Source organism: Asterias amurensis, chromosome 3, assembly GCF_032118995.1.
Source record: "Asterias amurensis chromosome 3, ASM3211899v1".
NCBI lineage: Eukaryota > Metazoa > Echinodermata > Asteroidea > Forcipulatida > Asteriidae > Asterias > Asterias amurensis.
In genome coordinates, this window is record NC_092650.1 from 1,580,758 (window position 1) to 1,607,279 (window position 26,522).

The 26,522-nt window shown below is 38.3% G+C and overlaps 2 protein-coding genes across 2 annotated transcripts; one reads left to right on the forward strand and one right to left on the reverse strand.

Moving 5' to 3' along the window:
• Positions 1–1,374: 1,374 nt before the first annotated feature.
• Positions 1,375–3,541, reverse strand: LOC139935123 (uncharacterized protein KIAA1143 homolog). Its single transcript, XM_071929591.1, has 3 exons — positions 3,324–3,541; positions 2,623–2,758; positions 1,375–2,103 (listed from the first exon to the last, which is right to left on the reverse strand). The coding sequence occupies exons 1-3, from the start codon at positions 3,435–3,437 to the stop codon at positions 1,862–1,864; spliced, it is 492 nt and encodes a 163-aa protein (XP_071785692.1). The 5' UTR covers positions 3,438–3,541; the 3' UTR covers positions 1,375–1,861.
• Positions 3,542–3,799: 258 nt separating this feature from the next.
• On the forward strand, positions 3,800–26,047 carry LOC139935121 (kinesin-like protein KIF15). The gene is made up of 34 exons (XM_071929587.1): positions 3,800–3,956; positions 4,885–4,900; positions 5,557–5,728; positions 6,052–6,128; positions 6,424–6,461; positions 6,607–6,707; positions 7,748–7,927; positions 8,131–8,232; positions 8,513–8,746; positions 9,133–9,191; positions 9,682–9,745; positions 10,160–10,280; positions 10,733–10,863; positions 11,340–11,498; positions 12,020–12,227; positions 12,764–12,900; positions 13,179–13,358; positions 14,159–14,380; positions 14,475–14,582; positions 15,129–15,222; positions 16,030–16,160; positions 16,645–16,839; positions 17,431–17,592; positions 17,759–17,845; positions 18,039–18,266; positions 19,160–19,276; positions 19,676–19,831; positions 20,250–20,342; positions 20,635–20,744; positions 21,402–21,527; positions 21,788–21,859; positions 22,091–22,184; positions 22,512–22,643; positions 22,890–26,047. Exons 1-34 carry the CDS (start codon positions 3,944–3,946, stop codon positions 23,064–23,066), a joined length of 4,296 nt encoding a protein of 1,431 aa, XP_071785688.1. The 5' UTR covers positions 3,800–3,943; the 3' UTR covers positions 23,067–26,047.
• The last annotated feature ends 475 nt before the right edge of the window (positions 26,048–26,522 follow it).

The window sequence follows — 26,522 nt, forward strand, 5'->3', positions numbered from 1 at the left end:
ATGCAAATATCACATAAAGGCAGTGGACACTATTGGTAATTGTCAAAGACTAGCCTTCACAGTTGGTGTATCTCAACATATCAATCAGTCATCAAAGTTGCGAGATAATAATGAAAGAAGAAAACACCCTTGTCACACGAAGTTGTGTGCGTTTAGATGGTTGGTTTCGAGACCTCAAGTTCCAAACTTGAGGTCTCGAAATCAAATTCGTGGAAAATTACTTCTTTCTCCAAAACTATAGCACTTCAGAGGGAGCGGTTTCTCACAATGTTTTATACCACCAACCTCTCCCCATTACTTGTCACCAAGAAAGGTTTTATGCGAATAATTATTTTTAGTAATTACCGATAGTGTCCACTGCCTTTAAATAATATGCCGACTCTTGAGATATATGCACATTCCAGTATGTTGTGATTAACTTTTTAACTACTTTGGAAAGGCTTGCTGCACTTTAAGATGCGTTGCACAGATATTGCATGCAGCACGTTGGTTTAGACAAAGCATACTGGAGCATCAAAGTGGAACATTTGATGAGGGAGATGTAGCGATCAGACGTCTAGAATTGATAACGACTTACTCAGTATCTTCATAAATTTCTTTTAAAGTGAAACACGTATAACTACAAAAGAAACACCAAATAGATATAAATGTGAATATGTCGTTATTTAATGTTAAAAAATGCTTCTGCAGATACTTCTATTATTAAAGAAAAAAACAAATGTAAATTTAAAGGTGAATATAATAAATTATGAATATAAAATGTACAAACCTAATTTGCCTTGATCCTGTCTCATAATTTGTAGTGTTCAATTTTGAGAATAAACATGTAGTTTTGAAAAAGCCTCTGCTTTTACAGATATTTTTGTAAACATTTAACTGTGTCTGAAATGGTTGGTTAACTGACCATTTCAGAAACAACTCAAGAGTTTTACAAAAATTTGTTTCAAAAACTGTGCATGTGACGAAGAACATGCAAATTGGAAACTGCTTGTTCGTTGCACACTTAGTATGCATCGTGTACATTGTGATCACAATAGGGGCGGCACTTTCAAGCAAATCTTTTGACAACAATCCAAACGGTACAAGTAACTGTATAAGTATTTTTTCTCCACAAATAAGTTTTACTAACAGAGAAGTACTTTGGTGATGATTCAAACAATAATTTTCAGAGTTAATTTCAAGTTTTGATACATAAATCGATGCAACATTTTGGGGACTAAGACTCCTGGGGTGGATTTCACAAAGGTAGTCCTAACTTAGGACTAGTCCTAGGCAATGCTAAGAGATAGGACCAGTCCTAAGTTAGGATGAATTACTGGTCCTAACTTAGGACTGGTCCTATCTCTAATCTTGCCTAGGACTAGTCCTATTAGTTAGGACTACCTTTGTGAAATCCACCCCTGGGGCAGTAGTTGCATGAACTCCTTTTAAAAGCTAAGGATAAATTTATTCAAGGACAGGTAAGATTCAATTATTGTAGGGTTTTACAAAAGTAAGTTTCCAAACAAAAAAGTTGTTTAAATGATTTTAGGCATTGAATGGTAAGGTATGGTTTGAAATGTGTACATCTCTATGTTCTTTTGAGAACTTTTCTTGAGTATTCTATTACTGCAGAGTAGATTTTTAAGGAATTCTGGAGACCTCTAAGATCTGAAGAAGAAATGTCCTGGATGGAAGGTAGGAAATTGGCCGGGACTACTGCTTTCGCTTAGTGGATCGAGGGACCATATTAATGCCATCTTGTATTCAAATATCCATTTCTAAAGTTTTTAAAATTAAACCAAACAAGACTGAAGACTCCTTGCGAACAAGTTGCAGGGTATCGTTTTAAAAGCTTAGGACAATTCAGTGATAAACCCCTCTAGATAAAAGGTACAATATTTCCCAATTTTTCCATCGTCTCTTCTTCCTCGTCATCACCAAACGATAGCAAAGATTTGTTCTTCACTTCTTTCATTTCACTTTTTTCGCCTCCTTTCTTCTTGTCTCGTTTGGGTTTCTTTTTCTTATTGGATGTCACGTTGAGATCGGATGTTGCACTCTCCTCTGAAGATCTTTTAAAAGGTTTCTTGAAGAGGATTTTTCCAGCTGATTCGTTGTCATCTGAAGAGAGGGGAAAAAATAATATAAATTCAGTCAGAGTGGAATGTCTCTTTAGTGACTGTTTTATATTCCGACACCCTTTCGTTCCAACACCCTTATGTTTTGACAACTTTATATTCCAAAATAAACCTCAAAATTTTATTCAATTCAATTCAATATAACATTCATTTCCACTCTCACAATAAGAAATCATCATACAGAGAGTTAACATGAAAATGATACTGACAAATGTCATAATATAAGTTGGGAGTAAGGAGGCTGTTCAAATAAGCCAAGGCTTGTGGGGATCAGCCCTAGACAAAATAGAGGTCGTTCAGAAACAGTACTAAAGTTGGTTTAACCGATGGTTTAACCCGCTCGAGTTCAACTCTGTGTGTCTGAACGGTTCTTAAGTTAGTTCGAAAAATGGGTTTGTAATCGTCTTTAGTACAACACAATTTTTATCAGTTTTTTCTCTCATCATAAACTCAAACATCCTCAAAATGCCAGAACACAAGGGACAAAAACAAAATACCTTACCAGTTGTTCCTTTATCTTGGGCGTAGTTATCGACCTCTTCTTGGGACAAATCTCCCTCACGGAGTACAACAACAGTTGGTTTCTCATCATCTTCTTCTGGTCGATCATCATCCTCATCAAATGACGGAACCTCTCTCTAATATACAAAATTAAATAGTCGGACGAAATTCAAGGTTATCATTTCAAACCAAAAACAGTAGCTAGTAGTAGTATGAACTTGAACTGAAGTTCAGAAAGTAATTTATAACTTATTTTATAAGTATTTATTTTTTTTAGGAAATATATTTTTTGATTGATTACAAAAATATTAAAGTGTTATCATCAAGAAAAACTAAGATAAAGATTATCAAAAAGAGAAAAAAAAGTTGTTTATTAAAGAACTAACAAATATTGTTGGCAGTGACACGGACAGTGACAAGATACCGATGACAGTCATGAGATACTGCAGAAAAATATTGATTAAAAAAACCTAGCAACAAGTAGATCCGGTTCCTTAAAATTAAATACATACAAAACAGCTGGGCTTGTGTGTGGCTAGCTCTAGCATGTATAGTCTTAGTCTATAGTTTAATATAAATATTTAGTTGTTTTTTTTAAGTTTTTTTTAACTCAATCATCACTGTTTATCACTTCATCATGCATTGACATAAATGTCATTCAATTCAATCGATGTGGTTTAAAATCTTAATAATAATAATTACCTTCGTATCAACGTTTGGCCCTTCTTTGTAACCTGCTTGCTGCTTAAATTTCGTCAAAAAGCTTGGTTCGCTCGGTTTTACATAGTCTATGGATTGGCGACCACGGCCAGACATATTCAATTTGTTAAGTTGGCTTGCTTAAAACGTCTCAATCTTGAACAAAACCTCTGTTCAAAAGTCACAAAATGTTTGTTGCAGACGACATTCAACGTTCTGGATTCAACATGTCAAAGGTCATTTACCGAACAAAATAAAAGAAAGTGTATAAAATATTGAAAACATAATATTTGTATTCAAAAAAAAAATGTTATTGACATTTTAATGTTATCAAATAATTCCACTCTAGTCAATTCTTTGTTCAACCCCCCAAAATCAAATAATTATTTTATTAAAAAAACATACAATTATATTTTATTCAACTGGCTAAAATAAAAGTCTGAAACAAAATGTCAAAGGTCAACTAGTCGCCATTTTTATCATCAGCGCCAAAATTCAAAATAAGCATCGCTCCAACTTCAATGATCGTTCTCAAAGTTAAGGATTATTTACAACTTTTGCTGGGTTTGAGAGTGTCAATTAAGATTGAAGAAGACCTTAGATAGGATCTTAAAAAATCAAGAATGCCGTCTTTAGGTGAGTTTTCTGCATATTTCGTCCCGAAACGACGACCGTCGTTCTCGTTCGCGTTCGTTGAATGACATTCCCACGTATTGTGAAGTTTCGCCCCATTTCCCACTAAATCATACATGTACTTCTCTTACACCACTTCGCCCCGAATTGAAAAATTTATCTTAAAAATTATTATAAAACTCAAATTACTTTTTACTTTTAAGCTCAATTAATCTCAATGAAATAATGTCGTATCGTATAGGCCTACTCTATGTTTCGAAGAAGTTGATAATTTTTCGTCTTTAGAATTAGAAATTATTGATAATATTTTATATAATAAAAAAAAAAAAACAATTACCGACCATGTTATTGTTATGTTTACTTCTGATGAATGAAGAACTTTACCAGGCAAGTTGAATTTTATTTACTGGTTTTATGATGATATTAAATTTAATTAATTATTATTAAATTGTTATTATTAAATTAATACTGTACTCTGCTCCTGTAGTACTGTAGTAATAAATAAATTTCATTGAAAATACTTTTTGTACTTCAAAAAGTTGGGATAACGTAACCCTCCTGCCGATGGCGGTCCGCAGGCGTGGCAGGAGGGCTACGTTATTGCAACTACCAGACTACTTCAATTTCAGACTTTAAATACTTCAAAATCGCAAATTTACAAAATAAATTTCGCCCCAGGCCCAGATAACTGAAATGGTGGAAATAGTTGACACATTTTGCAGAGGTATGCAAGAAGGGTTCGTACTCGTATTTAACAACCATTTTTTAGGAGGATGGAGAGTTCGATTTATCTAAGGAAAAGATGTTTGCCCTGCCCTCTGAACAGACCTACCTAGGTTTTTGAACCGTTTACACCTTTTTGATCAGCTTCTTTAATCATTTAACTTGTTTGTTTCTTTCATGTTTTCTGCTTTGCTCTGGTCTACTGAAGACAATGGGAATGATGGGTAAGTAATAGATCATCTCAAAATGTCCAGTCTGTTCAAATGTTGAATAAATGTTAGGTTGTCATATTAGCAAAAAAGTAGTTAATGGCTTCCGACAATTCGACCCTAGCAGAGTCTTTCTCGAAGGCTAAAAAACAAATTGAAATAGCCATGACAACAGACACTCAGCAGACTCTCAGCAAGTCTTAATTTAATGCATATTTAGTTAAAAATGTCTTGAAATTTTTACTTGGGTTACTCGCAGGAATATTTAAAGACCATGGAAGATTTTGACTACCAAGAAGCGTGGCTGGAATTACACAGTGAGGCAAAGGTCTTCGTTGACCTGTTCTTGGCCTTTGTGCCCCTCAAATGTGTCTTATGTACTGTAAGGTTTTCCAGTAGTAAGTTCACTTTGCAAATGATTCAAAAAGTAATAAACTCCCAAAAATGAAATTCCAGGCTTAAGAGGAAACACAGGTTTTCTCTACAAATGCTCAGTGGAAAGAATCTTCAGAATTTTCAGAAATTATACTGTATGAAAACGCCTTTGAATGCTTTTTAAACACATAAAAGTTACTTTTTCTTAAACAAACACATAATGACCCCCCTCCCCTAAAAAAACAAATTTGAAATACGTTTAATTCTATCATTGTCTTCTTGCCTTTTGTATTCAGCGATGGGGATTCGATTAAGGTATACCTCCGAGTTCGTCCACCTGATCAGGACAATGGTTTAGACTCAAGCCAGATATTGACCGTCCAGCCACCGGATATGGTCATCCTACCGTGCAAACCTGAGCCCAAAGTCTTTACGTTTGATCATGTAGCTGATATTAATACGACACAGGTATAATATAATATAAACAAGTTTCTTTCTCCCCAGGCACAAATTAGAGCATTGGGCCGATATGCGCAAATTGCGTGCCGATACGCCAACATTTCAGTCACTAGCCAATAAATGCAATTTGTCATTGTTTTTCATTAATACCAATCTCACAAAAGTCATCAAGATAAAATAATTTATGATGCTCCCAGGCCATTTACAACCAAGATTAACACCATGAAGGAAACATTTTGTAAACGTTATGACGTTTCAGTTTAGATCAATGCCCCAAAAGCTTACCTGATCCCTGATTGTTTTATAATTTTTCATTTTTTATTTTCGATCAGGAAGCAGTTTTTGCAGCAGTTGGTAAGAGGACGATCGAAAGCTGTGTGGCTGGTTATAACTCCACCATCTTCGCTTAGTAAGTGTCAAATATGATCATCAATAAATTTTCTCCTAATGCTGCTTGTTAATGTAACATTTTTGTTCTTACTCCCAATAAGAAAAGAAGACAAATTCTTATACATCAGTATGCTCTGATCGTATCCCGGAGGAGAGCATACTGATCAAAGTGTTGAACCACAGGTTCTTCTCAAAACCAACCTTATTTTAAAGAGATTTACACAACGAACCATGCAAAGTTTCAATTGTTTCAATTACAGTGTATGTCATTAAAATTAACATTAAATCATGTTTTTTTTTGTTTTTTATTTTAGCGGTCAGACAGGATCTGGGAAGACGTTTACTATGATTGGTAAGTAGTTCAAAGAACAAAACTTATGTATCCATAACCACGAATCTTCCTAAATAGTCCACTCTGGTAGACTGTTATTACAGGAAGTAACTGAGAAGTTGATCAAACCGAAAGTTAACAGAGGCATGTTTTATACCTGTCACAGGTCCATCAGAAGACACGGATACATTCCACCATGAGCTACGAGGCGTCATCCCAAGAAGCTTTGAGTATCTGTTCAACCTCGTCAACCGGGAAAGAGAAAAGGTACTTTAGCCAACTTATCCACGCCATTATTACTCATATAGGATTTGAGGCAATGCATGGTGAGGTATCAATAAATATTTGGTTTGCAGTAACACCATGCAGGCCTGATACTTCACGGAGGCAACGAAGGCGATTGCCTCCGTTGCCCCTGGTCATTGCCTCGGTGCCCTTGAAATGCTCCAGTAGAAATTTACAATTTACTCATAGGGTGCCCTTTACTAAAGGAGAAAATGCCTTGGTGCCCTTGCCCTTTCAAAAACGAAGCATACAGGCCTGACCATGTGTGTATCTACTTGCCAGGTAGAGTTTGTTCTAAGCGAACTGTCTTGCTTAATTCTACTACCGCGGAGTAGATTGTTCGGATGTTCGGGAGACTTCTCAGTTCTGAAAAGAACTGTCCTGCTTATTAACTATTACCTGGGCGGATGGTATAGAAATAGGCTTTAGCTTATAGGATCGTAATTAACTGTACTACCGCGGAGTCAGTTCTTGGGTTGGTCTCAACGTTTCGACTAGCTTGCTCTAGTAATCGTTATGTTCTTTATCTATGTTTGCTTTTCCCTAAAGAGAAATTCAGAAATGATTACATTATGTTAACCCAAGCCCTGCTCAGCTGTTGCTCGTATCAGACTGTGGGCTCAAATTGCATTCAAGTCTTCTGTAAACTGTCTGTCGGTTAATTTGGGGTTGAAAAATTGACTAGAGCAAGACTTGAACCAACAACCTTTGGATTAACGTGCCGGCGCTCTATCAACTGAGCTATCTAGCCCTATGTTGGCGGTCTCCCTATTTTGTCAATATCTTTGTTATGGGTGCCACTCAGAAGCCTTTTAACCTGCCGCATAACCATTTTTCCAGATATCAAGTAATAAACCACAAGGGAATTGATTAAGTGAATATTTTAATAATTTTGGTTTGAGCTAAGAAAATTGACTTCAGTTATAAGCATAACATTGTTTTTGTTCGTCAAGTTTCTCCGTGACTGCTTGGTTTTGGTCCAAATTTTGAACTATTTCTCTATATTTTGTCTTTGTCTGCAGCAAGGAGAACGCTTTGAAAGTATGTGCAGAGTTTCATTCCTGGAGATTTACAACGAGCAGATATTTGATCTCCTGGACCCAGCCTCTACCGGCCTTCATCTTAGAGAAAACTTCAAGCGTGGAGTCTTCGTGGACGGTCTGATTGAGAAAGTCGTCACCACTCCAAGCGATGCCTATGAGGTTGTTAATTTTCAGATTTCAGGGAGTTTTGTTGGTCTCATAACTATCTCCTGGTTCTGTTTCTGTGGTTTGGTTGCATTGACTTTGAAACAACAAACTGCACCATGATGAAGGACAATGGTCTCAACTCTATGACAAATAAAACTCTCTACAAGATATGATCATTCACGGAAAGTTGTGTTTTTGTTTTTGTTATTGTGTAGGTGCTATCATCCGGCTGGTTGAATAGGCGAGTAGCATCTACCTCAATGAACCGCGAGAGCAGTCGTAGTCATGCTGTGTTCACCTTCTCTATTCAGACAAAGGTAACGAAGATACTATTCCCAAAAGTTCCTTAAAAACTTTAACTCCAGGGGTTAGCAACATACCTCCTTTAAAATTCAGATTCTAGTTTCAGAATTTTTTGTTTCAGAACCTGTTCCTGGAATGACCTCAGGTAAACTGTCCGGAATCTCTACTTGTACATATTCCTGAACTCACTTCAGTTGGGAGAGCTTGATTTATCTCCACCTTCCTCTGTTTCTATTACATATTCATCAATCATTATTAATTATTTATTAACCTTGTAAATATTCATTTATTCAGGAGAAGAAAGCTGGTGTGTCCAACATTCGCGTCTCGCAGCTCAATCTGGTGGATTTGGCAGGAAGCGAGAGGCAGAAAGACACCAAGACGTCTGGTCTGAGGTTGAAGGAGGCAGGGAGTATCAACAAGTCTCTCTTGACCCTAGGTCACGTCATTACGGCTCTGGTGGACATCAGTCATGGGAAGACGAGGCATGTCCCGTATCGGGATTCAAAGCTCAGCTTCTTACTGAGGGTCAGTCTTAAACTTATTTATTCATTTATTTCAAATGATATTTAACGAGGGTGACCCGTCCAGCACAGCTGGTCTCAATTTCATGGCTCTGCTTACAGCCGAACTCTGTGCTTGGGATCACCATTCTCCGCTTATGTGTAAGCGCTGAATTTCTGCGTAAGTCTTGTAAGCGTAGAATGCCTAGTATCGGGGAGTACGCAAGCACACAAGCCAAAATTCCCTGCTAACCCTTGAAATACGCTTGAAATTGGGCCCTGATCATTTGGGGCCCTCTACATCAAAGATAGATTGATATAAAAAGTGGCAACCGTTTTAAATTCTATATATTTATAAAGAATTTTACTTTTTCAGTGTTTTCTGATTTTGTTATGTGTTTTTTTTTACAGGATTCCTTGGGTGGTAACGCTAAGACGTGTATCATTGCTAATGTGCATCCTGGTGCTAGGTGAGTATACCTCAATCAAGTGTCATTGAAGATACCCCGATCAGGGACATTACTTACCCCTTTAGGATTTTGGGGTATATATGTTTAAGGTTAAGTGATTTGGCCATTTTTTTAATTTCTAAATGGGAGAGTATTAGGGGATTAAAGTACATCCCAATTTGGGAAGAAATGGTCAGGTCCAAAACGGCGACTTCGGCTACAGCTTCGGCTAGATCAATGCTTCTGCCATGTTGAAGAATAGGCAGACGCGCGCGCGATCTTGCCGAAGCTGTAGTCGGAAGTCGTCGATTCGGACACAGCCTATGATAGAACAAGGTAGATTTAGTCTGGTACCCTTGTTTGATTGATCAGAAGGTCTGGTAGTTTGTTGCTGCGTGGACCGGAAACAAACAGGCTAGTAAAAGTTTGCTTGAAATCTTTTTAAATATTTCCTTGGGATTAAATAATGCTTTTGACTAACGGAAGTTTACTTTTTATTTCGTTTTTGAAGGTGTTTTGGGGAAACATTGTCTACACTGAACTTCGCCAGGAGAGCTAAGATGATTAAAAACAAGGTAATATTTAAAAATATATATACCAGTGTTGGATAAGACAATCTTGGATAGACAATGTGATAAAGTGGAGTGGTAGACATGTGTGAGAGCTGAGAATAGCGACGATTTAAAGAAAAAAGTTGATGATGCAACTCCTGCAATGCGCCCCATTACAATTTGAGGACGCAAGTCTTTGCCGAATGATATGCTGACGTTGAAGTCTATTTTGAGCATGTTCCTCGTTTAAAACTTGCTCGTTGGTTCTAGTTTATAACTTGTTAATTAATATGGAAAGGTTTGCGGTAGCACCATGTAATGACTATTTCTTAATGAGTTGGGGTGGTTCTGAAAAGAACCGTTGGTTTCAACTCGACGTTTCAAGTCAGCTGATTATTTAATGTTGTTTATTAATGAACATCCTGTCGTTGTTTTTAGGCTGTTGTCAATGAGGATACTCAAGGCAATACAGCCCACCTTCAAGCAGAGATTAAACGACTGAGAGAACAGCTACTACAGGTCAGACAAGGAGGCGTACCTGTTGACGTCAACAACCCAGGTAATTCTCTTATGTTTCAAAACTAAACTAATCTCTATGGTTAAAGCATCTTTCCGTTAGCAAGGTTTGAGCCAGGATTTTGTAACAGGTTTCAACATTTTGTGGAAATTTTTTAACTGGATGTCCAAATTGTTCACTTACAAAACATTTACATGTAAATGGGAATTAAAACAGGGTGTCCAAGTTTTAAACAGGGTGTCCAAAAGAGACCCGGACACCCCTCTGGCTCTAACATGCATCTCATTCCTTCTAAAGTCAGCTTTGATATCATCGACATATCCAGGTACGTAAGGAGCTGATCACCCTCTTGTCAGCTAAATTGCACATTCCGTTCCCACTCAAATACTAGAACTTCAGCAAAACTCCAAACTCACTCTGACTTCATCTGCTTCATTCAAATGCTCCAAACCTTCTGATTTATCTTCCTATCTGGTGTTTCTTTCCCCTCAAAGTGCTGCTGACGCCAACCAGCCTAACAACCCCAAGTAGTCTCCTTACAGGGAGTTCCAATAATGAGAAGAAATGGAAGAACTACTTTCTAGATACCATGTTCCTCAGGGAGAAAGTAGAAAATGAGAAAAAGGTGAGGTCAGAAGTTTTCACAATCTCTTTTTTTATATATATATTTTTTTTTTATACAAAATCTTGAAGAGCCTGGTCATTAAGTCTCTTCAATTAAAGGCTGGTCAGATTGGTAGCCTGAACCCGCCTCTCTGCCATAGTGTTGTGTGTTTATAGAAGATCCAAAGCTTGGAGAGATCTTGTGTGGTTACATGGCTCAAAAGTTACACCATACCTCACACATTGATTCCCTTAGTTATAGCACCAGGCTATAGAAAGGTTAAATGTTTCACAGTATTACTTATTGATATTATGAAACACACAACGGCTAGCTTGTATTTTCACACCTGTGTCACTCTTGTCATGTTATGCTTCTTCTTGAGAAAATCACCAGGCTAGAAAGGTTAACTGTTTCACAGGAATACTTTTCACAGCAACGTTCTTTAACATATTTGCTTAGCCTGTATTTCTACATCGGTCTCGTTCTTGTACGGTTAGGTTCTACTTGAGAAGATCACCAGGCTAGAAGATCTTTGCAATAAGAAGGAGCAGTCAATACAATCCACCAAGATGATTCTCCGCTTCAGGGAGAACACCATCTCCCATCTCCAGAAGTCTAAGACTCAGACAGAGGACTCCGCTCAAAGTGAGATCATGGTAAGAGCAAAATATCTTGGAAATGTTTTCTTGTTAGCCTTTTAGGCCCTCGCTCTAAACTTCGTTCTTACAGGGGCACCGCTCTGTGCTTTTCCTCATAGAAATGCCAGAGGAAATTGCAGTGCTTCTTCAAGAGTGAATTGCAAGACGTGAAATCCCATATCTAGATATAAAGTTATGTTGTCTTAACTTGGATTAGTCATCGAGTGATTTCGATAACAATATTCTCGGTGGTCTGTTGGTACGACACTGTTCTACAATTGCAAAGGTCGTAGGTTCCAATCCCACAGGAGTAATATGCCTGTGTTTTTTTTTTCTTAGAACGCTGGGAAAGTACTGGGTATACAGTGCTAACACACATTGGTGTATATGGGTAAAACCAAAATTAATGATATTCCTCCACCAGTCCACCAAGTTTTTCACTGGTCGGTATTTCTCCTTTTTCATTATTATGAGACAGTTAAATCCCTTGCTCTTGGTTGTGGTTTGAACTGACTGATAAAAATCCGTTCCTCTTTTAGAATAATTTAAGAGGTGAGATTGAAGCTCTGAAGGATCAACTCGCCCACAACCCAACGGTCACCAAGTACGCCATGGAGAACCACAACCTCCGCAATGAGAACAAGAAGCTGTTGGCGCTGCAGACGGTGCGAGCCAGCATCGCATCCGATAACGAGCGAGTTCAACAACTGGAGAAAACATTCAGAGAATTGATGGCCAACCTGGAAGGTAAGAAACCTGCTTAAGCTGCAAGTGACACTTAACAATTTTCTGCGTAGTGAAAATAAGCGGGATACCAGCCACAGATGATACGTGTGGAATGGTTGATTGGCTGGTAACCTTATTCTGGTAACCACATCAATTTTTTTGATCTAACCTATTTTTTGTGCTAAAGCAGTTCTATGAAATTGGGTACTAATTTCACAAGGCCGCTAAGCAGAAAAGTTTGCTAGGCATGAAGTCATTGTTCACCAAAACCATGGCAGTGTAGGCCTATCGGCTGTAAGAGAGGACATCTTGCTAGTGACATCAAAAGCTTAAACAGCACCCTCACTGAGGTAACAAAGTCCGAGAGCTGTGCGTGGCGTCAGGTCTGGAATTTCATCTTTGAGAGGGCAAGGCCATTTTAATTTGGCAAAGGGCACTTCCATTAAATAATAATAATAACTAGTTCACATTTAGCGCATTTTACAATAACAATCGAAATTTTGCTTAGCGGGAATTTTCTAGAGCCAGGATTTATTTTTTGTCATGTCCACTTGCAGGAGGTGACCGAAGGAAGAGTGTCTGTCTATCCCCATCACGGACACCGTCTCAGCATGGGGACCAGCACATCGCTGTATTGTCAACATTTGATAAATACAAGACACAGTCTAAACAGCTGCAGGCCGAGAGAGATTCAGTGAGTCGCTTTATTAAATTAAAACGGTTCCATGTTTAAAACATAAACAACAAATTCAAACAGTTCCATATATATGTTTCTATTATGAACTTTTCACACTTGGGATTCAAGGGAAATCCTGAAACAATTTCCCTGGATATTAATTTTGTATTATTATTGAAAATAAGATCAGTAGGGCTGTCATCTCATCTACAACTAAGCTTTAAAATTAAAAATAGTTTCTTATGGCATTCTGTAACTTCCTTTTATAAATTGCTTCTCACATCTTCCTTTACCAGGCAAGACAGGAGCTTCTTGAACAGGCAGAGGTTTCTCGCAAGACTCAGCTGAAACTGGAAGCAGAGGTAGCCTCCTACAAGAAGTCGGTCAACGAGCTTGAGAACGCCCTGGAAGCCATGAAAGTCAAGAATAAGATTGAAAGAGACACGATGAATAATCTACACATGCAGACTATCATGGTAAGAAATGAACAGCAGCTTATAAAGTGAGCAAAACAAGATCACAAAACCTTCTTTATTAAGGTGCTGTCATTTCTCAGAATTTATCCTGATTTCAACAAAAACTGTCAAATGTGCTGAAGAAGTCGGTCCAAGAAAATCAAATCCTTGATTGATTTGTGTCAAGGCGGGGCTGTCAAGCATACAAGCGCTCAAGCTGTGTTGATTCTGATCAGCAGAGTGTGGGTTTGAGTCCTGGTCCTTAAGCAAGATTCTCTACCAATATTGCTGCGTCCTTCACATGGGACTTAATAAAGCTTTGTGTGATGCACAAAAAACAATACACTGATATTTAACGGAAAGGTTTTTATGGACTGAGCAGAATTAAGGGGAGGTCAATGGTGTTTGAAGCTTTGCATGGTGTGGAGAATAAGAGTAACTATAAATATAAATATTAATAGTAAACTTGCGGGTACAACCATGGGTAAAAAAGAGAAGACAAGCAGAGTATACTGTTCGAAACGTCAAGACCAAACCGGCTCTTTTCAGAGCCAGCACTCCCTCAAAAGAGTTTTTACCCATGGTTGTACCCGCAAGTTTACTATTAATATATTTATAGTTACTCTTAAGGGGAGGTCCTTTAACGCACAGTCGAAGACCCTTCAAGGTTTCATACAGACGTTAAAGACAGTTGCCACTCTTTTATTCCCAATAATAAAGCCTTTTTAATAAAAAGACCTTTTTTTTTATTCCCTTATTATCAAGAGTCTTTTCTCACCAAATTTACTCTCTCAATATCTGATATAATTTTTTGTCCATAGACCATAACTACACCCAAGAAGGCGGCAGCCTACACTCTGCGTAATCGGGTAGTGACCGTGCCAAAGGTAGACAGCACTCCACTCCAACCCTGCCGCCTTGAAGAAGAGGATGACAGCCCCTCACCCCTCAGGGGTGCTGAGGGTATCGTAGACGAGGAGATACCTGAACAAATGATAGAACAATGCAACGAGGCGCTGACGGATGAAGTCAGAAAACTGCAGGTAGGGACAGAACTTTTGATCTTTGACTTTTTGGCCTCCTGATTTGCTTAAAAGCAGCTTTATGATAATGGGCTCTGATCTTGATTCCTTACAGAGAGAGAACTCAAGTCTTGTACAGCATCTTGAGGATGAGGAGTGTGGGAGTCTGAAGCTGAAACAGACGATAACGCTACTGGAGCATGAACTGGAGCAGAGAAATCAGGTATGAGATCAGAGGAATCATAAGGGGGTACCTTTTCCAGGGATGTGGTTTCTCTGTTTTTAACCAGAAAACCATTCCTTTTAAACCCACCACCCCCCACCCCCCCCCAAAAAAAAAAAATGAAATAACTATTACATATTATTATATTTTATAACTGAGATCAAATTCTTAAGAAAATCAAGATAAAACCATATGTAACACCACAAAGCTAAATGTATGTAAGCTGGCTCCGCACTCGGGAGCTTTTGCACTCTCAAGCTTTCACACATAGCGTACATAATTCAGTTTTTTTTTTACAGCCTATCACATCCCTGCTTTTAAAGAGGAAGGGATCATTTCAACTCTGCCTTTGTATCTGATACCCTGCCAGTACAAAACTTGTCAACATCCAAAACATCCGATGACATCATTCTGACATCATTCTGAGAAAAATTTATTACTACATTTTTGTACAAGGAATTTGGGGTTTTCATTCCTGACTTTTAATGATATTCAGTCAAAACAGCCCTAAATTTGACAAATTCTTTCTCTTTTTTTGTACTGCAGCTACTTGAGTCTGAGAAAAAGGAGAAAACCAGTTTTAAAGATCAAGTTGCGGAGTTGTCAGCCAAGCTCCAAGAATTACAAAAAGACTATTGTAGTAAGTCTGACAGGTTTACGGCAATTGCCACGATTCCTCTTGTCCCCCAAACTATCATCGATTCACGCCATATTTGAGCTTTTGTGAACAATTTGTTGGAATTGTTTTAAAATATAAACCACTAAGGCGCTCTACCAACTGAGCTATCTAGCCCTATCTTGGCGGTCATCCTATTTTATAAGTTTCAGGGGTGCCAGTCAGAAGCCATTCAACCTGTAACTGCTGTATAGCGAGGGATCACACCCATAAGTACACAATACAACCTTTGGAAACTGCAGTACAGTGATCACATGGGATCATATTCAGTATTTCCTGCAAGGTATTGTGGGGCTATGTTTGGAGTATGAGACCTGGGGTGGATTTCACAAAGAGTTAAGACGAGTCTTATCTCGGGTTAGGACAAGTTACTAGTCCTGACTTAGGACTAGCCATACGTTTTGTATATCTCCTAGGACTAGTCCTAAGTGAGGACTAGTCCTAACTCTTTGTGAAATCGATCCCTGCTCCTTTTTACATAGCATCATGTAATGGTGTATATGCAGTCATTCAAACCCGGAACACCGAGGCGAACCCGTTCTCTTTCCGATAAGTTCACTGGGTTCTTTTACAGGCGTTACACAACACACGAGACCAACAGCTTTACGTCCCGTCCGAAAGACAAAGCAATAATGGTTAATTGTCTTGCTTAAAGACACAAGTGTCACGACTGGGACTCGAACCCTCACTCTGCTGATCAGAAACACCAGAGCTTGGGCAAAACCGTCAGTAAGTCTCCAATAATTCCCAAATTGTTCTTGTGTTTTGTAGTTTCTAAGAGTGAGGCTGAGGATATGAAGATCATGCTGAAGTCAGCTGACCGTGTGACTGAGGAGAAACAGAAACGACTTCAGATCCAAAACATGGAACGAGATCGAGACTTTGCTTCCATGGAAGCAAAGGTATTCCATTCATGGAGTTTTATGAATTTTAATTTTATTTTGTCATCAATCATACATCTACGACCTATAATATACTTGTTATCACGAGAGGGCATTATCACTCAAGAATTTCTATTGATTTTAGGATGTACCAATGCAACACAAATCAGCAAGATATATTTTGTTTGGTGAGAAGGACTTATTTTTGGGGGTTCTAATTCAGGATTTCAAAAAAGGTTTTAGGTTCAAAACACAAAAAACCCAGGCACTAAACAGGTTAATACATAGAGCTTTAGCTAGTATAGATCTATAGCTATTTTCTTTGATGCTATTGAAATGTTCTTTGAGGAAAAGAGTCAACCTTTAAGGAACACTTCAGCAGCACAACGGACATTCTTTTAACAGAATCATTCTTATATCATTAGAAAATAATCTCATAGAAAAAAAATCATTTTAAGAACGAAAGATTGTCCTTCTGAGCTTTCATTTTATTTTGGTATTTCAGCTCCTCGGAATCGAGATGGATGTTTCAAACAAAGTGAGGGAGATTGAGAAAATCACCGAAGAGAAATTGGAGCTTCAGGATGCTTGTGGCACGCTGCAAGCAGAGGTAGACTTTAAGGAGCAACGCCAGGAGGAATTGGAGACGGTCGTTAAAGATGAAAGGAAGAAGCATCAGCAGATGGAGGACGAGATGCAGGTACGCCTCCTGAGAATAATGTCTCAGTACTCATCTAGGGAAGCGTTTTTTACTTTTAATAAATTATTACTTGCATCTTAAAGACACTGGACACTATTGGTAATTATCAAAGGATCAGTCTTCTCACTTGGTGTATCTCAACATATGCACAAAATAACAAACCTGTGAAAATTTGAACTCAATTGGTCGTCGAAGTTGCAAGATAATAATGGAAGAAAAAAACACCCTTGTCACACAAAGTTGTGCTTTCAGATGCTTGATTTCTTGATCTCAAAATCTAATTCTGAGGTCTCGAAATCAAATTCAAATATTTTAGTGGAAAATTTATACTTCTTTCTCCAAGACTAATTTACTTCCGAGAGAGCCATTTCACACAATGTTTTATACTTTCAACAGCTCTCTATTGCTTGTTACCAAGTACGTTTTTATGCTAACAATTATTTTGAGTAAATACCAATAGTGTCCCGTGCCTTTAATCATGAGACTTCAACAGAGACTGAAACTAAGATCAGCGGCACTCAGTAAGGTTTATATCCCAATCTTGGCTGGAAATCTGATTTTTTTTCTTCTTGGAAATATGTTTTTTTGCAGTCGCTCATGGAGAAACTGGACGCAGAATTCCAGAAGAATTCCAAATTAATGGATGATTTACGAGAGGGCTCTGATACCAAACGAGAACTCCTGGAGACCCTGGAGGTAACGGAGCGTCTACAGAACGAGAACAGTGACTTGCAGACAGCTTGTCGGGAAAAGGTAGGATGGGATACCTTATAACCGTGGGGATTTTTATGGTTTTTGATAAGAATGAGACTGTGTGATGTTATTGTTATTGTTAAAGTATCGCTTTCCACTAAGACATAAAAATTATACAATATAAATTGTTTTATATTCTTGTTTTAATTTGTGTGATTATTGACAGGATTCTGAACTGAGCCAGTCGAAGGAGGAGTCTGTCCGAGCGGCTATCATGATTTCTAGCCTCAACAAGAGAGCAGCTGAGGACAAGGTTTGTTCATTGACCCTAATAGTTCCAGGTCTTCCAAAACAGTCATCCAAAATCAGTCACCATGTTCCAGTAGTGAGACTGAAGGACTCGAATACAGGGTTGTCGGTTTGCCACTCCTTTCACGAGTGAAAACCCATGCATGAGGTTTCTTAAAATTAAACTCCTTAATCACTGTTTTTTTTTTCCACTGCAGGATGCCCTCGCTGGCATGGTCAGTACTGTCCAGGACCTACGTGCAACCATTCAGTTAAAGGAAGACTCCCTGAACATGGTGACCAACGAGCTTGAGGACATGAGGCATCGTTGTCAATCGTTGCAAGCTAGCCTAGAGGAGTACAAGGATGAGGTATTAGGGGTGCAACGGGAGCTGGAGGAGAAGGGAGAAGAACTACAGAACCAGGGCTGGGCTTATAGCATGGAGGTAGGAACAGAGGAAGCGAGACAAAAAATAATAATAAATAAAATAATAATAATAATTACAACATTTATAGAGCACTAAATATGGATGTTTCAAAGCGCTATAACCAGATTGACAGAACAGATGGGTTTAAGTAGAGATTTAAAAGTGTCCAATGAAGGAGCTGCTTGAATGTGGGTGGGTAGCCTGTTCCAGAATGTTGGAGCTATGACTGAAAAGGCCCGATCGCCATAGCGTGTCATGGTGCGGGGTCCCAAGGAAAGCTGGAAATGAGCGATTGCAGAAGAGCGAATGCGTCGGGTAACACTATGTATTTGGTTTGCGGTAACACCATGTGTGTATCTACTTGCCAGGTAGAGATTGTTCTTTAGAGAACTGTCTTTTATTCTACTACCACGGAGTAAATTTGTCGGATGTTCGGGAGACTTCTCAGTTCTGAAAAGAACTGTCCTGCTTTTTAACTACTACCTGGGCGGAAAGTAACACTAATTTTTATAAAGTGCTACATCTACGGGCATCTCAAAGCACTTACCATTACTTATTTTCAGACAGGTTTTTTGTTTTATTTATGAGATCAATTTATATGACACCATTCCGCATTGTTCCCACATCAAGAAACAGAGCATTTCTTCATCGTCTTCTTCACACAGGGGCCTTCCTTCAACCACGTAGTCTCCTGAATCTTTAAATATTCTCTGCGGCAGTAGAATAAATAGCAAGACGAGTTCTTAAAGAACAAATCCTACATAGCATACACATGTGTGCCACAAACCGAATTACATTGGGGTTTTTTATTTGTTGATGGACGCCAATTAACCAATTTTTCACAGGAGTGTTTTTCTCAGGAAATTCATAAATTGTGAAAGAGGCTACTGTTTGAATTATTTCCTCACCAGATGGAGATGTTGCAAGATGATCTAGCTGAGGTCAGAGGTCAACATGACACTCTGATGCGAGAAATGACAGATCAGTTGGAGCTGGTGCAGGAACAGGTCGATCAACTTAGGAAACAGGTCAGAGGTCAATTATTAAGGGGCTGGTAAATCTGTGTTTTAAAGGCAGTGAACACTATTGGTAGTTACTCAAATGAATTTTTAGCATAAAAACTTACTTGGTAATGAGCAATGGAGAGCTGTTGATAGTATAAAACATTGTGAGAAACGGCTCCCTCTGAAGTAACGTAGTTTTTGTGAAAGAAGTAATTTTCCACAAATTTGATTTTGAGACCTCGGAACTAGATTTTGAGGTCCAGAAATCAAGCATCTGAAAGCACACAACTTTGTGTGACAAGGGTGTTGTTTCTTTCATTATTATCTCACATCTTCAACGACCAATTGAGCTCAAAAAGACTACCCCCTGATGACAATTCTGGATATTTTTGTTGTGCCCCCCCCCCCTTCACCCACCCTTAGTTATCAGATAAGAACGAGGAGATGAAAACGATGCAAGAATTGTACGAAGCTCAGTTGGAGGAGGCCAAGTCCAACATTTCCACCGTCGTCGTCGAAACAGACCTGGAAACTGCAGAGATGAGAACGACCATTGATTCACAGCGAGTTGAAATTGCAACATATCCTTTGAGTAGGAAACTCCGGGTTTGATTTTTTTTTTTTGTAGGCGGGGGGGGGGGGGGGGGGGGGGGCCACAAGATCTCAGGGAGTGTACATTATTTTATATTTTTTCAATTGTTTGGACAACACATTATAAGAACAGAAGCCTCCCAAGGAAGGGCAAAAGTAAAAAGAAAGGAAAAATAAAAAAAATAGATCTACAAAATGTATAAAAACCCTTTAAGGATATGCATGTTCTGGCACTCCTTGTACTGATGATCCATATTTTAAAAATATTATCTAACTTTTCAAACCCAGAGAAAATCGCTTTGTTAGTCTCGACCGGGAATAGAGTTTTATTAGCTCTGTTTATAAGAGTCATTTTTCTGGGTGTAGTTTTTAAGAATGAGATGTAAGTCCTTGACTTGTTTCCCTCACGTTCAAGTCAAAGGAGAAGACATTCACGGAACTTCAGGAGCAATTTGAGATCATCAGAGAAGAAAAGAATTTGGAAATCCAACAATTGAAGGTGAGACAATTGTGATTTTCTTTTTCATTTCCCCTTTGCATTTTAAAAATGAACAGCTGCTACCTGGGCCAATTTCACAACAGTCAAAAAATGAATTATGTTATGAGGCTGTAGTCCACGCATCAGAACTGCCAGCTTTCCCTGATTCTGCAGAAAGTTCCTTGAAAATAAACCAATCTTTCTATGTTCAGATGAACAAGTTGGACAACTTCCCTGAATTTTGGAAACTGTTAATTAATGTATTTTATCCACAAGTTTTTCTCTTTTGTTTTCTACCTCGGATCGGATGCAGACAACTTTGGAGAAGTTGGAGCTCGTCCAAGTAGACAAGGAGATTCTTGACGATAAATGTCAGATGCTTGAGTATCGACTTGAACAGTGGCAAAATGAAACCAGAGAAAAGTAAGAAGTTGTCTCTGTTATCTTACTACTCAGAAACTTTGTTTTAATCCATTTCCAGAAAATCAGAAATTAAATTCCAGATAGCCCTCAGCTCAAAAAATATTGCATGACAAATTTATCTGCTAAGCACAAAATGAGTGGGGCACCAGTCGCAACAGTGTAAACTTTATGGAATGTTGGCTGGTAAATTGTTTTATGCTTAGTAAGATTTTCCTGTGCTTAGCAGGTATTTGTGCTTACAGGCTTTATGAAATTGGGCCCTGATGTGTACAATAAATAGAAAGTTTTCATTTTGCTGTCACAATTTTCTGCTCACTGTCACCATTTTCTGCTTATCAGGTAAGAGCCAAAACTTCTTGCACTAATGTTTTCCCCTGGCTGATGAAAGGATGGTAAAAATTGGATGTTTTAAGCAAATTATCAAAGCCTGCAACTGACAAGAATGCAGCTCTCACACAAATAAAATAAGTGTTATTCAAACACTGGTGTGTTGGTTTGTGATCTAGCCCACACATTGAACTAGCTTATTCAAAATTTGTTCAAATTAGGAACCATGTTTTTGTCCTCCTTAAAACGGTTTACTACTTATCATTTAACAAACGAGGTTCTAAAGTTCTAGTTAAAGTTCTTGTTTATTGTAATTGTCTTTATTTTCAGGGAGTCAGAGACTAAATTTACAATCCAGGAGTTACAAAATGAGGTCAGTCGAATGAATGTTGCGTTTGACAGCGCCACCAAGCTCAAAGATGAGGCAATAGAGGGCAAACTGCAGATGGAGTCAGCGTAAGTCCATATCACACAATTTGTTCTATCTAATGTAGGTTGAGTTTGGGCGGTGTGTTCTTGGCTCAAGTTCACTGTTCTCACGCCCGAACTATAAGGACACGACCCGAGAACAATACCTGTTTCTGTTAAGCAATACTTTGCTCTGCTTAGCAAGTTTTTGTGCTTTCAGGCTTTATGAAACTAGGCCCTGATATGGACCAAAGTCATCACTAAATTTTTCTAAATTTCCCTCTTGTTTTCTTGTGTCCCTTCATCAGGCTTGCCCAACTACACTGCAACAATCAAGTAATGGGAGAAAACGCTGATCAAATGATGGAAGAATTGGAAAGGTAAGTACCAATGAATTGACCGTCAAAAGATCTCTGGTCATTTTTAGTATTTGACCAACCATGTTTTGTGCCCTACATTAAGTAAATATATTAAATGAATTAAGTCAAAATTGTCTTTGTTTTACCTTCACCAAGTCAAAAAGAATCGCCGTTTATTTGCCCCCAAAAAGCCCCAAACGCAAAACCATTTTCAGTGACATTTTGTAAACTTCAATTCTGGATACATTACAGGGTTAAGGCTGTGGAGAATACACACTTCAAGGAGAAAGAGGACCTAAAATCAACCCTTGAGGAACTCCAAGAAGAGCAGATGAAACTCCAAAAGGTACACTCTTGGGAAGACATAATTGAGTCTTGGAAACCAATAATTTATTGCCGTTTTGCATTTGGTTTAAGGGAAAATAATACAGGATTGGTATGGGATGTAAAAGCATTTATCGAAAAGAGAAGGGGTCCGCCCCGGTGTTCCTGGTTTGATTGGCAGCATATTGCGCCACAGCACCTTGTAAACCATTACGTGGTGCTATGTGAAAGGAGGTCTCATAATTCAAACGTAGTCCCACATACCTTGCAGGAAAATACAGTATGTTTGATGAAGCACCTTGAGTGAATATGCATGCTATAAGAATCCACTACTATTACTTTTATGCAGGACAAGAATCGACTGGAGGAAGTAATCAAGGAAATGACGGCAGTTAACGCCAAGCTAGCCGGTCACCAGAACTTAAAGCAGAAGATACACTATCATCAACAAGTCAAGAATGAAAACGTCAGCCTTAAAGAGGTAATAAATATTTTGCTCTATGGGAATTCGGGATTTTTTTAAAACTTGTTATTAAGTAAAACTTGTTATTAAGTATTCTTTTGGTTTTGGTTCCGGACATGCGAGAATACCTCTCCAGTCAACAAATTTGATAGATTTTCTCTTATGTTTGTTTGTTTGTTTTGGTTCCGGACATGCGAGAATACCTCTCCAGTCAATTTTACTTTGTTCAAACCTAAATTTTTGTATTTACTTCTACTTTGGCAGCAACTGGCTAAAGTCCAAAATAAAAGCAAACTGACGAGGGGGGAGTTGGAGCAGTACAAGAAAACTTTCGGTGATCTGAAGCTAAACCGAAATGGAAGCAGCTCGGAGACGGATAACGATTCTTCACCTCTGAAGACAGTCAAGGAGAACCTTGACCCAAGATTGATGACATTGTGAGGACGTCCACTGATTTTCAATTGGTGCGTTAGATTAGCTTCCCTGGGCTGACCCCGGTCTGCCCCCAGTACGTTAGAATAGCTTTGACGTCATTTCAGGGGCTCGCCCGAGTCACCCCCAAATGCCCTGCTTGTGTAACAGGTCACTTGGGGCTGGCCCAAGGTGCATGACCACACCACGAGAGGGTGAGTGTGGTCGCTCGATAAGCTCTTGTCAGGGGCTCACCGGAATGAGCACCGCGGGGTCAACCTGGGGAAGATAATCGAGCGCACCCAATGAACTTTCATTTTGTACAGAAGTGAAATAAAGATTTTCATATATTTAGGAATCATTTAAAAAAACAAATTGAGGCACCTTCTTGGTTTGCTTTCTCCTAAAGCGATAAATCTCCAACAAAATAATTTAATTTGAAAGTAAATGTAGCAAGAGAGTATACTTGAGTACTTCCCCAAATTGGTCTCTTAAATCCTGAAACAGACTTTTTGGAACAGCTGTAAGTATTCCTAATTTTGTACAATTTTGCAAGAACTGTAAACAAAATTCCCCTGAGGTAATAGTTCCCAGGACAAGAAATAGTTGTAATTAGTTTCAACATTAGATTGGTGCTCATCAAAATGAGATTTTGTTCATATGAATTTTCTTTTTGGAGACAGGGCTCGTCTTTATTTAATTTAATTGTATTCATTTTAGAAAAACAAATCATGGAATTTGTAAGTTAAAAACATCTTGAATTCCCTGTTTTAATTAAATTGTTCACAAACATTATATTTAACGATGTTTTAATCTAGTTTGAAATTAATAACAATGGATTTTGAGCATGTGCAGGGGTTACTCTTTCCCCAAATTCCCACCAAAACAAATTTGCATTGCTTTTTCCCACTGTGTTTTGAGTATTATTAAGTAATTATCTCGATCTTTTTGATGATTGTGAATAACTTTAGCAGGGAACTTGAAGCAATGATAGTTTTCAACTTGGAGTATAATTCTTGTTTTTCTTGTTTTCTTTTCTTTTTTAGTGGTTATAATTTGGCAAAGTCTAGAAACAATACTTGGATGTTTTTTTTTTTTTCTTCAACTTTTAATTGTACAGAGAATGTGGTAGTTTAACAAATAATATAATAAGCGCTGGTGAATTTTCCCCAACATTTCGACTTTTTGTCTGGTTATTTTTGTCTGAAGTTCACTGCCATGTAAACTCAATAAAGATAGGTTTAACAAGCCAACTTCAGCAATAAATCATTAAATTTCATAAACATCTATTCAAATTCTAGCACTTTCCCCCTTATCCTCTCAAACTAGGAATTATTTTTTAGCTTTTAATGTGTCAAATTGTTTTCGTGCATTAAGTTTTTCTCATTAAGATATGTTTCAGTCAATCTGTTACATTTATATATATTCATTCAAGACGACCAAAGTTTAATTTCAACCACCTATTTGCATTTAATGAAAATGAATGGTTGACCAGCTCTTGCTGCTGGCTTTTACGACACTAGGTGAAACTAGATGACTCCTTTCCAAGTTTATATTGTAGGTTTTCTCGGTCAATTTCGGCAACTGAGCAGCCAATTTAACCACCACACTATTCTCTTTCACGCAAAATCGTATGCTACTGAAAAGGGTCATTCAATTTCGTTAGGACTAGTCAAATGTACTGTTGCGTAATTTTATTTAACAAAAAATTCATTCAATTTTACAATTCATCAAAGCAGCATTCAAATTCGCAGGAGTTTTTTTAGGGCACCCCGGAACAAAGATATTGACAAAATAGGGAGACCGCCAACATAAGGCTAGAAAGCTCAGTTAATCCGGAGGTTGGTGGTTGGAATCCCACATTTAGAGGGGAGGGGGGTGTTACATCAGGAACATTCCAAGCTTCCTGTATAGTGTCTTTATAGTGTCTTTATTAGTAAATTGATTGTATTTACATGTTCACCCACTATTGGTAATGTAGTCACAAGAATGGTGAAAATAATATTAGTAGTTCCTACTGCATAAATACACTAAAAATCAAAGCCTCATGCTGCGTTGTTTGAACAATTCCTTAACACTGCATACTTTTTGAAACACACTGCTGAACGGGTAATTGACAATTACTTTGCACTTTGGGAGTGCCATGACCAGCACTCGAACCCACACACACTACTGATCAGAAACACCAGAGTCCTGTCCAAGGACTCGAGTGCCGGTCATGGCACGACACAAGTGCCATGACCGGCACTCGAACCCACACTCTGCTGATCAGAAACACCAGAGCTTGAGTCCTGTCCAAGGACACAAGTGCCATGACCAGCACTCTACTGATCAGAAAGGGCTCAATTTCATATCAGCAGAAAGTATTGCTTAATATTTTTCTGCACAGCCAATTAACCAAGCATGATACCAGTTGCATTTTGTACATGGCAAATGGTATTTTAGCTGGTAACCTTATTCTGGTAAGCAGCTCCATGAAAATGGGCCCAGAGCTTGATTACGTCCAGTGCTCTTAACTGCTCAGCCATGACACACCATTATAGAATATACTTAGGCTGTGTCCGAATTGGCGGCTACAGCTACGGCTAGATTTCCGCGTCATCATGTTATGAAATATAGGACTTCCTTAGCAACACCCCTAGCAACAGCCGTAGCCATAGCCGTCAATTCCGATTCAGCCATAGATTGTCCCATTGCTTGCTATGCAAGCTTTATGCAATTTTCTTTGTAATTACTCAATCTTTAAATGCTACCACTACCATAACCATTACTACCATTTCTGTACAATCCATTACCACTCAAAGTACTTGGCATTATTTACATATTTGTAATAAACCGTTTTTCTGGACTTTAAGCCAAAGACTAAACAGCTTGAAGTAAAAGTAAAAAAAACTATACATACTGCAACTTTTTCTTTACAGCACTGTATCTTGATATTTACATATAGACACTGGTTTGATTCTGGGCCCAATTTCAAGCTGCTAAGTGTAACGGCGTAAAAAGGCCCACTATTAGAAAGTTCCCTGGTTCTAACGAAAAGTCGCAAATCTACTTAAAAACTGGGACGGAAAACAAAATCTTGCTCTTAAACAGTGATTTATTTACTTAACTCCAATAATAGTAACAGCCAAAAAAACAGAACTCAAAATTAATTTGCCAAGAAATAAAACAACACGTGACTGTGACTTTCTCAAACAAGATTAATTGGTTCTCAAAAAAAATGCTTTAAGATCAAAAAAAGAAAACAAAACAACAATTGTCTGCCACGCAGAAATGAGCAGGATATAGATGGGTTGCAAAACGCGTCATTGACCTCCATCATTGATGTACATGTATTAACACTGGAAAAGTGCACGCGTGTTCACGCTGCGTGTGACTCTTGGCCAATTGATAGCTCTTCACGCGTACACAATTCATCAAATATGGCGGCCAATGACGCATATTGCAATCCATAAATCCAGTCACAAGTTGTACATGCTAGTTGGC

Coding starts and splice junctions, on each gene's coding strand:
- LOC139935121 (XM_071929587.1), top strand. Junction 16,161..16,644: donor TTGCTTCCATGGAAGCAAAG/GTATTCCATTCA, acceptor TTGGTATTTCAG/CTCCTCGGAATCGAGATGGA. Junction 19,277..19,675: donor TCGATCAACTTAGGAAACAG/GTCAGAGGTCAA, acceptor ACCCACCCTTAG/TTATCAGATAAGAACGAGGA.
- LOC139935123 (XM_071929591.1), bottom strand. CDS start 3,437: ATGTCTGGCCGTGGTCGCCAATCCATAGACTATGTAAAACCGAGCGAA. Junction 2,759..3,323: donor GGCCAAACGTTGATACGAAG/GTAATTATTATT, acceptor TTTGTATATTAG/AGAGAGGTTCCGTCATTTGA. Junction 2,104..2,622: donor CCAAGATAAAGGAACAACTG/GTAAGGTATTTT, acceptor CCCTCTCTTCAG/ATGACAACGAATCAGCTGGA.